At 34.0% G+C, this 13,343-nt stretch overlaps 1 protein-coding gene across 3 annotated transcripts; it reads right to left on the reverse strand.

Moving 5' to 3' along the window:
- Positions 1-299: 299 nt before the first annotated feature.
- LOC109147863 (cinnamoyl-CoA reductase 1-like) lies at positions 300-13,081 on the reverse strand. 3 transcript variants are annotated; one of them, XM_019295523.1, is made up of 7 exons: positions 13,052-13,072; positions 9,658-9,778; positions 1,564-1,733; positions 1,278-1,469; positions 1,016-1,181; positions 720-906; positions 300-609 (listed from the first exon to the last, which is right to left on the reverse strand). In XM_019295523.1, exons 1-7 carry the CDS (start codon positions 13,055-13,057, stop codon positions 465-467), a joined length of 987 nt encoding a protein of 328 aa, XP_019151068.1. In that variant the 5' UTR covers positions 13,058-13,072; the 3' UTR covers positions 300-464. The 3 variants fall into 3 exon arrangements, with proteins under 3 accessions (XP_019151068.1, XP_019151073.1, XP_019151078.1); XM_019295528.1 differs by lacking the exons at positions 720-906; positions 1,016-1,181; positions 1,278-1,469; positions 1,564-1,733; positions 9,658-9,778 and adding exons at positions 11,146-11,332; positions 11,444-11,609; positions 11,737-11,928 and having other exon boundaries at positions 12,785-13,081; XM_019295533.1 differs by lacking the exons at positions 300-609; positions 720-906; positions 1,016-1,181; ... (1 more) ...; positions 1,564-1,733; positions 9,658-9,778 and adding exons at positions 10,819-11,046; positions 11,146-11,332; positions 11,444-11,609; positions 11,737-11,928 and having other exon boundaries at positions 12,785-13,081.
- Positions 13,082-13,343: the final 262 nt, after the last annotated feature.

Raw genomic sequence — 13,343 nt, forward strand, 5'->3', positions numbered from 1 at the left:
ACTTTAAAATAAGTGGTTTACAAATGTTGCCCACCACTTTAAAACAAATTGTGGGTGCGTGCTTTAGTGTGTATGTGCTGCTCAAACAAAATTTTTCTTTTCGAATCACAATATCTAGATATAGTAGCATATATATTCGGGCATTGTGCACGTACTATGAATATTTTCTTCTACATAGACACATAGTTCAATATAGGAACATTGTATGGTTGTGAGCAAGGGCAAGAAATATTGTATAGTATGACATATTTAAAATCCCACGCACATTGAAAATGTTCTAACATACAGAAAAGTTGATATAATCTTGACAATAAGGTGATGTAAGTTTAATTTTTAGCTAACATAAGAATTTAAGACACACTTCAATACAAAATTACAGCTAAATACTACTCACATAGACTAAACAGTTAAAACATGCATCTCTGATCTCAATGGCACTACGTGAGTGAGAAGAAGCTCAAGAATTAGAAGTTGAGGAAGCTTTTTTCTTTTAAACTTTCAATAGTATCCTTAAGGCTCACATCAAATGAAGTGAAGTTGATCCCCAAGCTTTTTGCCTTTTCCTGGGATACTTGGTAGGTTGCTATTGCACGCAAGTCATCTTTATATCTGTAATTAGAAAATAAATTTTTTAAAAGGTATATTTTCATAATTATTTCTTTTGTTTTTTTACTAAGAACATTCACATAAACAATAATATCTTTAGCTGAAAATCTTACTTGTCAGTAATGGAAAGAGAAGGGAAAAGCCGGCTTGCAATATTCAAAATTTGAGAAGAGTGCATTGTTATCCCAACCAAACAGTATCTTCCATTGACAGAAGGTAACTCAAATGCTTGGATATGTGCATTTGCCACATCTCTAACATCGACAAGAGGATAGATTCCATTAGGTACTGCTTCTTTACCTGTGTGACATAACATACATTCATCAACTTTATAATAATAATGAAAAAAATTCATCAAAATTTTAACAACTATTAATTTAATTTGACTAATTTTTTGATTAAATATTACCTTCATTTACGAGATCTAGAATGACTCCGCTTGAAAATTTAAGAGTGGGTTGCAAAAGAGGGCCAATAACAAGACCAGGATGTAAAGAAACCAAGTCAATCCCATTCTCCTCTGCATACTTCCATCCAGCTTCCTCTGCAAGGACTTTAGACAAGACATACCATTGCTATAAAAGAAAAAAAAAAGTCACATAAATTAGCACAAATTAAAGTATTTTGCTTATAATCAGGTTGTGTGAATCTCTTATCAAACATATGCATACCTTTGCTTCTTCTGCAAATTCTTTATCTGTGTACCAAGTCTCGTCAACTACATTAGTTGGAGTTATAGGATCTCGTTTGATGAAAATTGAAGCTATTGAAGATGTCACAACTACCCTTTTCATAGAAGGTGTTCTCACACATGATTCAAGAATAGTTAGTGTCCCTTTTACTGCAGGATCAATTAGTCCTACCTAAAATGTATATGATTTAGAAAAAACTAAAAAACAAAAAAAAAAAAAAAAAAACAAAAAAAAAAACAAAAAAAGATAACAAAAAAGGGTTGACCTTAGTTGCTGATGGTGATAAATCTACAGGTGATGCTGTGTGAAAAACACCTTCACATCCATTAATTGCATCATCAAAAGAGTTTTCTTCAAGTAAGTTGGCTTCAAACAAATGCAGTCTTTCCTTGGCACCATCTAATGCAAGAAGATGTAACACCTTACTTGGATCCTCTGCAACAATATAATATATACAAAACCATTTATGATTAGAGAATTGGACCATCACCCATTACCCTATCAGACAAATGTTATATGGTGGAGTAGCTGTGTGGACCATGGTGATACACTATAAATATATATATTGTTAAATGAACATAAAATGATACTTTAGTGTTTCTATATTAAACCTATTATATTGTGTGTATAAAATAAAATTAAATATGAGAGTTCATACATATATGTATATTGTCAAATTAAAATGATACTTTAGTATTACTATAATGAACCTATTGTATGTATAAAACAAACTAAATAGCAGAGCTTATACAAATATGTATATTGTCAAATGAACATGCTTTGCAATTAAAATGATACATTAGTATTTCTATAATGAACATATTGTGTGTATTAAATGAAACTAGATAGCAGAAATATATGAAGTGTAATTAAAAGTATACTTCAACATTACTATAATAAAACTATTGTGATTAGAAAAAATGAAACTAAAACGTACCTCATACCAAAATTTAGCCCTATCAAATTGTCAATCTTATCGATTCAAGCTTATCTATTTGATGATTTTATTGGGACCGGGTCCACCATAAACCGGGTATAAGAAAATGGGACGGGGGTAGGAAAGTAATGACTTTATTACCCAGGGTGCTAGGCCCAAAATAGTATGTACAAGTCTAAGGTACAGGCCCAGAATGGCGACCCAAATACAAAGAACGCGGCCCAAGGAATGGGCGCACTATAGCTAGATATGCTACTGAGAGGAATCGAACTCAGATGGCTGGGTTGAAAGTATAGACCAAGGACCACTAGACCAGTGTGCCTGTCGTGTCTAAGTTGCCCTTAGCCAAAGATCCAGGGCCCCTATTTATAGCAGGCCCCCTCCCCCTTTGGCTGTCTACGTGTCCCACTACTCAGACGGCACTCCCTCGTTTGTCGCACAGCAGTTCACACGTTCGCCACGGACCGACGCCCCCACCTTCTTCTCCCACGCACCCCCGCACCCCGAGCGGCCCCACCCGCCCAGTGCCGGCGACCGCACACCGCCGCGCACCGGGCGCGCTACCGCCGGCTGGGGCTAGTGCCTTCCCCCGGCCATGGGCGCTTGTCGGGCACCGCCCCCGTGGCCTCGCACGGAGACGCTACGCTCGCGCCCAGCCGCGCATGGTGCGCTGGTCGCGCCACCGGGTGCGTTAGCCGTGCCGGGCAAGGGCGCACCACCCGAGCCGATTCCGCCCGAGCCGGCGACGCTTCCTGACGACACCCCAAACCACCTCCCGTCTATGCTCTTCACCCCGGCCCACCATGCATGCTTGTCTTCCCAGCCCAATAAGACTTGGGCCGACCTCCTTCTTTCATCACCCGCACTTGGGCCAATACTTTTCCAATAAAATGGACCCCCTAGGGTTCCATATCCCCATCACAATTAATTTTTTTTTTTTTGTCAGGTTTAAAATTCTTTGTCATAACTCTAAAACATTGGGTTCCAACTAAATTTTTTACATTTTCAAGTTAACATTATAAACTTTCAATTTTAATAAACTAGCACATTTATACTAATAAATATAAACTTATACATCATTCAATTAATTTAAACTTCAATTTCTAAACTCCAACTAAAAATAATTAATATATTTACACTATAATATAATAATTATAATAAGTATTTATTTTTTATTATTTATTTTCATAAAAAAATATTTTATTTTGTAATAAATTTATTAATTTTTTTTTACAAATTTAATATATATATATATATATATATATATATATATATATATATATATATATATATATATATATATATATATATATATATATAAACTAAAGATGAGCTTATATATAAATTTTATGTATATTTTGTTCCACTTGTAAAAAAATAATAACCTTAAGTGGCTCGAGCTATCGGACTAGTCAACGAAATTTCAAGCTAGCCCTTTAGGCCATCCAATTTACCCGTTTCAGGTTTGTTCTGACAATTTTTTTTATCGGACTAACATTTCTTTTTCTACCCCTAAAATTTTTAATTCTTATCCGGCGAGCTCATCAATTTCAAACTAATTAAAATTGACATCCTTATTTATGAAAGAAACACAAATACATATATACATCAATGCTTATAATAATTTGGCAGCATGCGCAATTGATAGAATTGGATATTGGAGGCAAATTTTTCTGTGAATCATGAATAAAAGGTACATTTTTAATATACTAAATCTACATTATTTATCTCTTAAAGGTAGATTATTTGATAATATACAAAATAATATACATTCAGTATTCAAATAATATATTTTCAGTATAAAAGTAATGTAACTTTAGTATATTAAAAATGTAAATTGAATAATTGATTGATTTGGGGACACCCCTTACACACTAACTAAGATCGTACTTGATGCGGAACAAGAACGAACATAAGAATTAAGAAAATAAGAATGGCCGCATGCATGATGTTTAAGACACATAGGCTCTGTTTGGTTGAGGCTTTTATTGAGAATTTGGATTAGCTTTAAATATTCTTAATTCTTGTAATTTTCTTTATGTTTATTTCACCTTTCCCATGCATACTTTAAATATTTGCAACTCCCTATTTTCCGATTTCCTATTCAACCCAGACTTCATAATTAAGGTTTGAGGAAGACAGTTTTGGATGTGAAAATGACACTTTTTCCCCCCGAATTATATACTTATAGTATTTTTTTTTCCTTAAATTATTGAAGTGGTTGTTTTATCCCCTGAAATGTTAAATGGACATAGTTACCCTTAAACTAAATATTTAATTTATTTTTTTCTCCAACAAATTATGACCATAATTTGGTTCAAACTAAACAAACACTATAGCAACCAAACCGAAATATTCCAATTACAATTTAGAATCGAAATTCGATATTTAGAGTTTATTAAAATCGTGAACCGGAACGGACGGTTCATGTTCCGAACTAAAAAAATAAAATACATTTATTGTTGAATTTAGACTATTTTAAAATAAAAAATAAAATTTTAAAATAAAGACGGTACAAAACCGCGAATCAGATCTGGAACCGCCGGTTCACGGTTCAAGATTCAATTTTTTTGATACATAATTTTAATAAATTGACATTTAAATATTGGGTTCTAGATCTGAATTATAACCGTAAACTATTAATTCGATTGCTTTAGTATCCGGTTCAATTCAAATCGAACCGTGGTCATCCCTACGTATACGCAATAATTTGTTGGAGTAGTAAAATAAATAAAATGTTTATTTTAAGGGTATAAATGTCAATTTAATATATCATGGGGAAAAAACACCATTTTTAAAATAATTGAGGGGGCTAATGTGCTTACCTAAATAATTGAGGGAGAAAAAGTGCTATAAATATATAACTCAGGGGTAAAAAGTGTCATTTTCCCGTTTTGGATTATTATCGGAGTCTTTAATTTTGATTTATAATTTTATATTGTTTGTGTTCTCGTCGTTTCTCTTGTCCTACATCAACAATTATCTCTACAACTCTTTTTCACTTTCAATTCATTTTCAAAATATAATATAATAATATTATTTAAATTTGTTCTTAAAAATAATACTCTTTGTCTCATTTTATCTGTCATACTTACCATTAAAGCATGTGTTTCATCTCAACAAAAAATCTAAGCTGATAGTTGGATTGCACATTAATGGTTATATGCTCAATACTTATTATTCATTGATCAAATCAATTTTTTCTTCTTTGTTTATTTTCTTTAGTATTTTTTACCCATTTTTAAATTTGATTTTTTTGTGTTTAATAATACTTCAAATGTAGTTTCTAAATATATGAATTTTGTATACTAACACTAAACTTAATATTATAAAAATTTGAATTAAAAATAATTTTTGTCAAGTCTCATTAATCGAGTCAGACACATAAAATGAGACAGCGGGAGTAGTACAGATTAAAAAATAAATCAACAAAATAACAAAAAGTTGCTTTTTCCATGTACATATTAAAAGTGTGTGTCAGAATTACAAATGTTAGTTGTAATTCAAATACTTGCATAATTATCTTAAATTTATCTCTGAAATGAGTCATTTTAAAAATGGACCACATTAATTTTCATGTCAATATTTTTCAATTCATTACAATTTCTTCTACATTCTTACAAGTTCAAGTCAATCTCGAAATATAATATAATATAATAATATTATTATTATAATTATTTAAACTTATTATTAAAATAGATACGTACACAAATGTTTGCAATTTTTAATTTTTTTTTTAAAAAACGTACAAATAAATAGTATTTGCAATTGTTTCAACCTTTGAAAAATTGTAAATACTATTTGAATTAATTTTTTTTTTAAAGGAAATCCAGAAGACTTAACCATATAATTAAGATTTCAAGAATGTCAATCACTACTTTCAAGGATGAATTTTTTTTTTGGGAAAAAAATATAAAATAGGTCACCGAACTTTTTATTTCTATGCAATTGAATCACTAAGGGTCCATTTTGAAAGCAGGAAAATGACTTCTGGAAAATGTTTTCTGAAAAATGAGTCATTTTCCGGAAAATATTTTCCTTTCCAGTGTTTGGTTGCATTTTGGAAAACTGTTTTTGTGTGTTTGGTTCATTTTCTAAAAAATGAGTAGTATTGTATAATTAAACATTTTAATTATTTTATTTAGAATATTACAACATGTATAATAATATAATAATAATTTTAAATATAATAAAAAAATAACTAATAATATATCAAAAATATTATGGTGGTGGTGGTGATGTAGTGGTAGTGATGTTATTTGTTATATAATAATAATAATAATAATAATAATAATAATAATAATAATAATAATAATAATAATAATAATAATAATAATAATAACTGGTGGTGCTATGACGGTGGTAGCAGTGGTGGTGGTGGCGGCAACGGTGGTTGCGGTGGTATGGTGGTGGTGGTGGTGGTGGTGGTTGCGGTGGTATAATCGTGGTGGTGGCGGCATCGGTGGTGTGATGGTGGTGGTGGCGGTGGTATGGTGGTAGTGGCGGCGTTGGTGGTGGTGGCAGCGACGGTGGTTGCAGTGGTATGATGGTGGTAGTGGCGGCGGCAGTGGTGGTAGTGGCGGTGGTGTGATGGTGGTGGTGGTGGCGGCGGCGGCGGTGGTATGGTGGTGGTAGTGGCGGCGGTGGCGGTAGTGGCGGTGATGTGATGGTGGTGGTGTGGTGGTGGCGACGGTGGTGTGATGGTGGTGGTGGTGGTGGCAGTGGTTGCGGTGGAATGGTGGTGGTGGCGACGGTGGTGGTATGGTGGTGGTGGTGGCGGCGGTGGTGGTATGGTGGTGGTGGTAGTGGTGTGATGGTGGGGGTGGTGGCGGCGACGGTGGTCGCGGTGGTATGGTGGTGGTAGTGGCGGCGACGGTGGTAGTGTGGTGGAGGTGGTATGGTGGTGGTGGTGGCAGCGAGGATGGTTGCGGTGGTATGGTGGTGGTGGTGGTAGTGGTGGTATGGTGTTGATGGTGTTGGTGGTAGTAGTGGTTGCGGTGGTATGGTGTTGGTGGTGGTAGTGGTGGTGGTGTGCTGGCGATGGTTGCGGTGGTATAGTAGTGGTGGCGGTTGCAGTAGTGGTGGTGTTGATGATGTTGGTGGTGGTGTGACGTTGGTGTAAAAGTTGGAAATTGACTTCCCTCCAAAAAAAAAAAAAAAAAAAAGTCATTTTCCTCCAAAACAAGCCTATTTTTCAAAGTCAACGGAAAATGATTTTCGTTGACTTGATTTTCCAAGCACATTCAAATAATGACAACTTGAAAATTGATTTCCATAACTCATTTTCCAGGTTTCCAAACACACCCTAAAGTTATTAAAAAAAAAAAAAAAAAAAAAAAAAAGGGGTACAATCAAACCATAAATAAGTAAAATATGTGTAGTTAGCCTAAAACATGTGAATGGCATACGCCACTTGATGTGAAATGTTTTTTTTTTTTTTTTTTTTTTTTTTTTTTTTTTTTTTTTTAATGAAACAGACAAAAAATGTAATAAAGTTTACACCAGTTATTCTAAAGCCAAAGAACCAAAGCCAGTTGTTGTTATTGTTGTTTTTTATTATTATTATTATTACTATTATTATTATTATTATTAGTAGTAGTAGTAGTATTATTATTAGTATTATTATTATTATTATTATTGTTATTATTATTATTATTATTATTATTATTATTATTATTATTATTATTATTGTTATTATATGTTCATTTCCAGGAAAATGAACAAAACATAAAAAAAACAATGTAATTTCTTAACTTTTAGCCAAACATAAAAAAAAAATAGTTAGAGACATTCAGCCAAACACCAAAAAATTAAAATATTTTTCAAAAAATGAGTAATTTTTTAGAAATTATTTTTCATAAAATATTTTTCAAATTTTCAAGCGAATTCTTAATTTTTAAATAATTTTTAGTGGGAAATACTCGAAAAAGCTACTCCCTTCTATGGGAGATTGTGGGTTCGAGCTTAGTGGATGCGATATATATAGACTCTTTGTTCTTCAATAGGTTGAGAAAGTAGTTATGAACAGATACTACATTGTAATAGAGTCAGTAACATTAATATATATATATATATATATATATATATATATATATATATATATATATATTCATTTTCAGGAAAATGAACCAAATAGAAAAAATGTAATTTGTTAACTTTCAACCAAACAGAATATCATAGTTTTCTTATCTTTAGTCAAATATTAAAAAATTATATTATTTTTCAAAAAATGAGTCATTTTTTAAAAATATCTTTCGGAAAACAATTTCCAGGCTTCCAAATGAACCTTAAATCGCTTAGTTTTAGGGTCCGATTTGTTAGAAAACCCAGAAAATGACTTCCGAATTTTCGGGTAATCAAAGAAAATGAAGTCAAAAGAAAATATTCATTTTCGTCGAAGCGAAAAAATGCTCAATTTAGCAAAAAATGTCTTCCCAATTTTTTAGTGGGGAGACATTTTCCAAATTCTTTAATTTCCATCTCTCTTCCCTCTCTTATTTTTTAAGTTTTTTTTTTTGAAAGCCTCTTATTTTTTAAGTTAGTTTCTAGATTATTATTATTATTACCACTACCACAACAAGTCAACAACCACCAAACCAAAACAATCACCATAAAACCACCAGCAGGCAGTAGCAGCACCACCAACTCCACCACCAGCACCACTACACCACCCAACAACCATGTACCACCACTACTGCACAACCACCACCACCACTACCACTACTACTATCACCACCACTACCACCACCAACACCAAAAATACCACCACCACCACAACCACTACTATCACACCACCACCACACCACCCAATAACCACCACCATCACCACCACTACCACCACTACAACCACTACTACCACACCACCACCAAACCACTATCACTAACCACCACCACCACAAACACCAATAACACCACCACTACCACGTACACCACCACCACCATACCATCACCATCACCACTACCACCACAACACCAACACCAACACCAACACCAACACCAACACCACCACCACCACCACCGGCTACCACTACCACACCACCACCACCACCACACCACCACTACTACCACCAACACCAACACCACCATAACACTACTACCACCCCACCATCACCACACCACCACCATCACTATATGTTATTATTATTATTATTATTATTATTATTATTATTATTATTATTATTATTATAAAAATAATAATAACAAATAATATGTTCATTTTAAAAAAAATGAACCAAATAGAAAAAAATGCTAAAATGTAGATCGCATGATAACCTATATATGGTGAAGATATTGAGTTTGTATTGCTAAAATTTATGGTATCGATAACCTTTTTTTTTTTATAAATATATGTGAGAGAGATTTGAAAAGACCATAATCAAACACATATATGAGGATAAAAAGAGATAAAGAGAGGGGGCTGACTGAGGTTGCGAACGGTGGCGTGGACGGTGTAACCACGGTTGAGCAAAAGCTTGACGAGCCAAGAAGCTATGAAGCCGGAAGCACCGGTCACGCATACCACCTTCCCCTGTCCGCTCATCCTCTTCTTTAGATTATAAATTTTCCTATCTAGCACCTCTGTCAACTTATATATATTCATATATGTTTGCACGCCACATCATGATACAAATTAATTAATTGAGTAGTGAAGTTTGAACCATTCTTCATGTGGTTAATTATTCATATGGCCGGTTGGGCCGGTCCTCCCAACAGTTGGACATGCTCATTAGGTAGATCATAATTTATACAGTTGTGTAGATCATACATATGATATATTATTTTTATGTCCAAGTTACATTATTTTTATATATAATGTTCATTATTTGAATGTGTATAAAATAATATAAAAACAGTTTGAAGGTTCACTATTTATATGCACATGGTTCACTATTTGTGTATATAAGGTTCATTATTTGAGCATGTAAAGGTTGATTATTTAGGTATATATGTATATTTTAGACTCATTTATGTTGCACATAAAGTTCAATATTTGTAGAACATATAGTTGTACTTATTCGGCACACCATACCCTCATTTATTTAAAATATGATATTTATTAAATCTAGTATTACTATCTATACATATAAGATTCACTATTTGTATGCATAAAGTTCAAACTATTTGTGTGAATGTAGTAGTAGTAATACCCAAGGTTGAAAAAATCGCTAGGCGCCTGGCGACCGCTTAGGCGGGCGCCTAGAGCGATTAATCAGTGCCTAGAGCACCTAGACGGACACCTAGGGCGCCTAGGTGGCCGACCGCCTAGCGCCTAGCCGTCGATTAATCGGCGCCTAGGCCCGATTTTTGCAACACTGGTAATACCTTTAAAAAAAATATTAGACCCCTTTAGTAGTAGCACCTGTACCTTTAAAAAATATAGAGTCCCTTTCCAAAAACATATAAATATAGGATAGGAGGGTTCATAGGAGAACATTCATGCTCCCCCTACAAAAAAAAGTGATGACTAATCTGATCTATCTATTTAGATAGATCAACAGTTGAAAATTGCTCAAATATATGAAAAAAAAAAAAAAGTGAGTTCTCTTTATAAATATTATAAACTTGAAACTTTCAAATTTTAGATCATGATTTACAGTAAAATTTGTTATGTCTCTTGAATAGATTGTTGCAACATCCTCTTCATGCTTTAATGAGATGCCCAAGAATTAGAAGCTCAGGAACTTCTTCTCTTTTAAACATTCAACAACATCCTTAAGGCTCGCATCAAAAGAAGTAAAGGTGATGCCCAAGCTGTTTGCCTTTTTTTGAGATACCTGGTATGTCGGTACTTCTGGCAAGTCATTTTTATATCTATCATAAGAAAAAATATTTTCTTTTAGAAAAAATTTATTGTAATTTTTTGTTTTGCCTAAGAACATTCTCATAAACGTCTTTTGTTAAAAATCTTACTTCTCGGGAATGGCAAGAGAAGGGTAAAGTTCGCCTACAATCTTCAAAACTCGGGAAGAGTGTATTGTTGTCCCAACCAAACAATATCTTCCACTAGCTAAATGTAACTCAAGTGCTTGGATATGTGCATTTATAACATCTCTAATATCAACAAAAGTATAGATTCCAGTAGGCATTACTTCCTTGCCTGTGTAACATGACATTCATCATTCTATTCAGGCTGATAATAATGGTAAAAAATCATCTCAACTTTTATCAACATAAGTTTAATTTGGTTCCATTTTAAAAGAAATATTACCTTCTTTTATGAGGTCAAGAAACAACGCATTTGAAAAGTTAAGAGTTGGCTGTAAAATAGGGCCAATTACAATTGTAGGATGCAATACTACCAAGTCAATCCCATTTTCTCCTGCATATTTCCAAGCAGCTTCTTCGGCAAGGATTTTTGACAGGACATACCATTGCTATAGTAATCAAAATCTCATATTAATTGGCATAAATTGTTTGATTATTTGTACTCGGGTTACTGGGTTAGGGATATGACAGAAGATATGCACAAAAAAAGCATGTACTAAAGAGATACAAACACACCTTTGCTTCCTCTGCATATTCTTTGTCTGAAAACCAAGTTTCATCTACTACTTCTTCGGGACTTATAGGATTTCGTTTAAACATAACTGAAGCTGTTGAGGATGTTACAACTACCCTTTTCACGGAAGCTGTTTTTGCACATGATCCAAGAACATTCAGTGTCCCTTTCACCGCAGGATCAACTAATTCTGCCTATTTATGTAGAAAAAATATGAAAATACATAACTGGGTGATGATGAAACAGGAGATTATGATTGGAAATGCAAGTTGTAGGTTGCCTTCAAAGATTAAAACAGATAGATAGAAATCAGGTAATATCAAATTTAGTCTCGACTATAGTGATTTTTCTTAATTTAGTCTTAATAAATGATTTTTTGTGCTGAATTGGGTTTGGGCTTTGATGGTTCCGTTACAATCAAGGACTAAATCAAGAAAAATCACAATAGCCAAAGTGGGTAGATTCCTTGTGCGCACCGGCATTTGGCCCTGTCTACTAACCCATTGAGTCACAGTGATTTACATCCTCCCACATGCTCTGTCGGGTCGGAGTGTGGGGGCCCTTAGGGTTGGAAATTCAGCCTTGTGGGGTAAGAAAAAACACAATAGTCGAAGACTAAATTAGATATTAATAGAGGAGAAATTACTAAGCTATCCTAACAGAGGAAGCATCAAAATCCAAGATCAAATTAAACACACAAAATCATTTAGGACTAAATCAAAACAATGAGTTAATACTCTATTTGGTCCCTAGATTTCAATACTTTGGACCTCGACTCCCAAACTTGCTCAATTTCAGCTCGAATTATGCAGTTTTTACCAAAAATAGTCCTTGGTCCAAACCAAAATAGTATGTCCTGATTGATGACTATTTTGGTTAACGGTACAATTCCATAGTTGAGGATGAAATTGAACAAGTTTAGAAATTGAGAATCAAAGTGTTAAAATCTTAATAGTGGTCGAGGGATCAAATCTAGCATTAACCCAAGAAAAATATTATAGTTGAGGGCTAAATTATAGTATATAATAAGAGAGAAACATAAAAGTTGACCTTAGTTGCAGATGGTGAAAAAGAAATAGGTGATGCTATGTGGAAAACACCTTCACATCCATTAATTGCAGGATGAAAAGAGGTTTCTTCAAGTAAGTCTGCTTCAAAGAAATGCAGTCTTTCCTTGGCACCATCAAATGCAAGAAGATGAGCCACCTTGGACTGACTAAGGCTGCGAACAGTGGCGTGGATGGTGTAACCACGGTGGAGCAAAAGCTTGATGAGCCAAGAAGCTATGAAACCGGAGGCACCAGTCACGCATACCACCTTCATCTTCTTCTTTACACTATTCTACCCACCTATGCCTGCTTTGGCTTTCCTTTCAAAGCTCTAGTTCCTGCCGCTAGTATTAACATAAAGGGAAAATTGTAAAAAATACCCTTCTATAATATGTCAATTATCAATGTCACCCCTGAATTATGAGGGGTGTAAATGTTACCCCTCAATTATCAAAACGGTGCACATATAGCCCCTCCTGTAACGGACATGTGGTTCCCTGTTAGTGTACGACACCGTTAAGTCGGAGTAAATATGTAATTTAGTTGTTTTTTCTCTCCCT

This window comes from Ipomoea nil, unplaced genomic scaffold, assembly GCF_001879475.1.
Source record: "Ipomoea nil cultivar Tokyo-kokei standard unplaced genomic scaffold, Asagao_1.1 scaffold0268, whole genome shotgun sequence".
Taxonomy (NCBI): domain Eukaryota; kingdom Viridiplantae; phylum Streptophyta; class Magnoliopsida; order Solanales; family Convolvulaceae; genus Ipomoea; species Ipomoea nil.

Coding starts and splice junctions, on each gene's coding strand:
- LOC109147863 (XM_019295523.1), bottom strand. Junction 1,734..9,657: donor CGCCACCGTTCGCAACCTCA/GTCAGCCCCCTC, acceptor ATATTGTTGCAG/AGGATCCAAGTAAGGTGTTA. Junction 1,182..1,277: donor AATTTGCAGAAGAAGCAAAG/GTATGCATATGT, acceptor TTTCTTTTATAG/CAATGGTATGTCTTGTCTAA.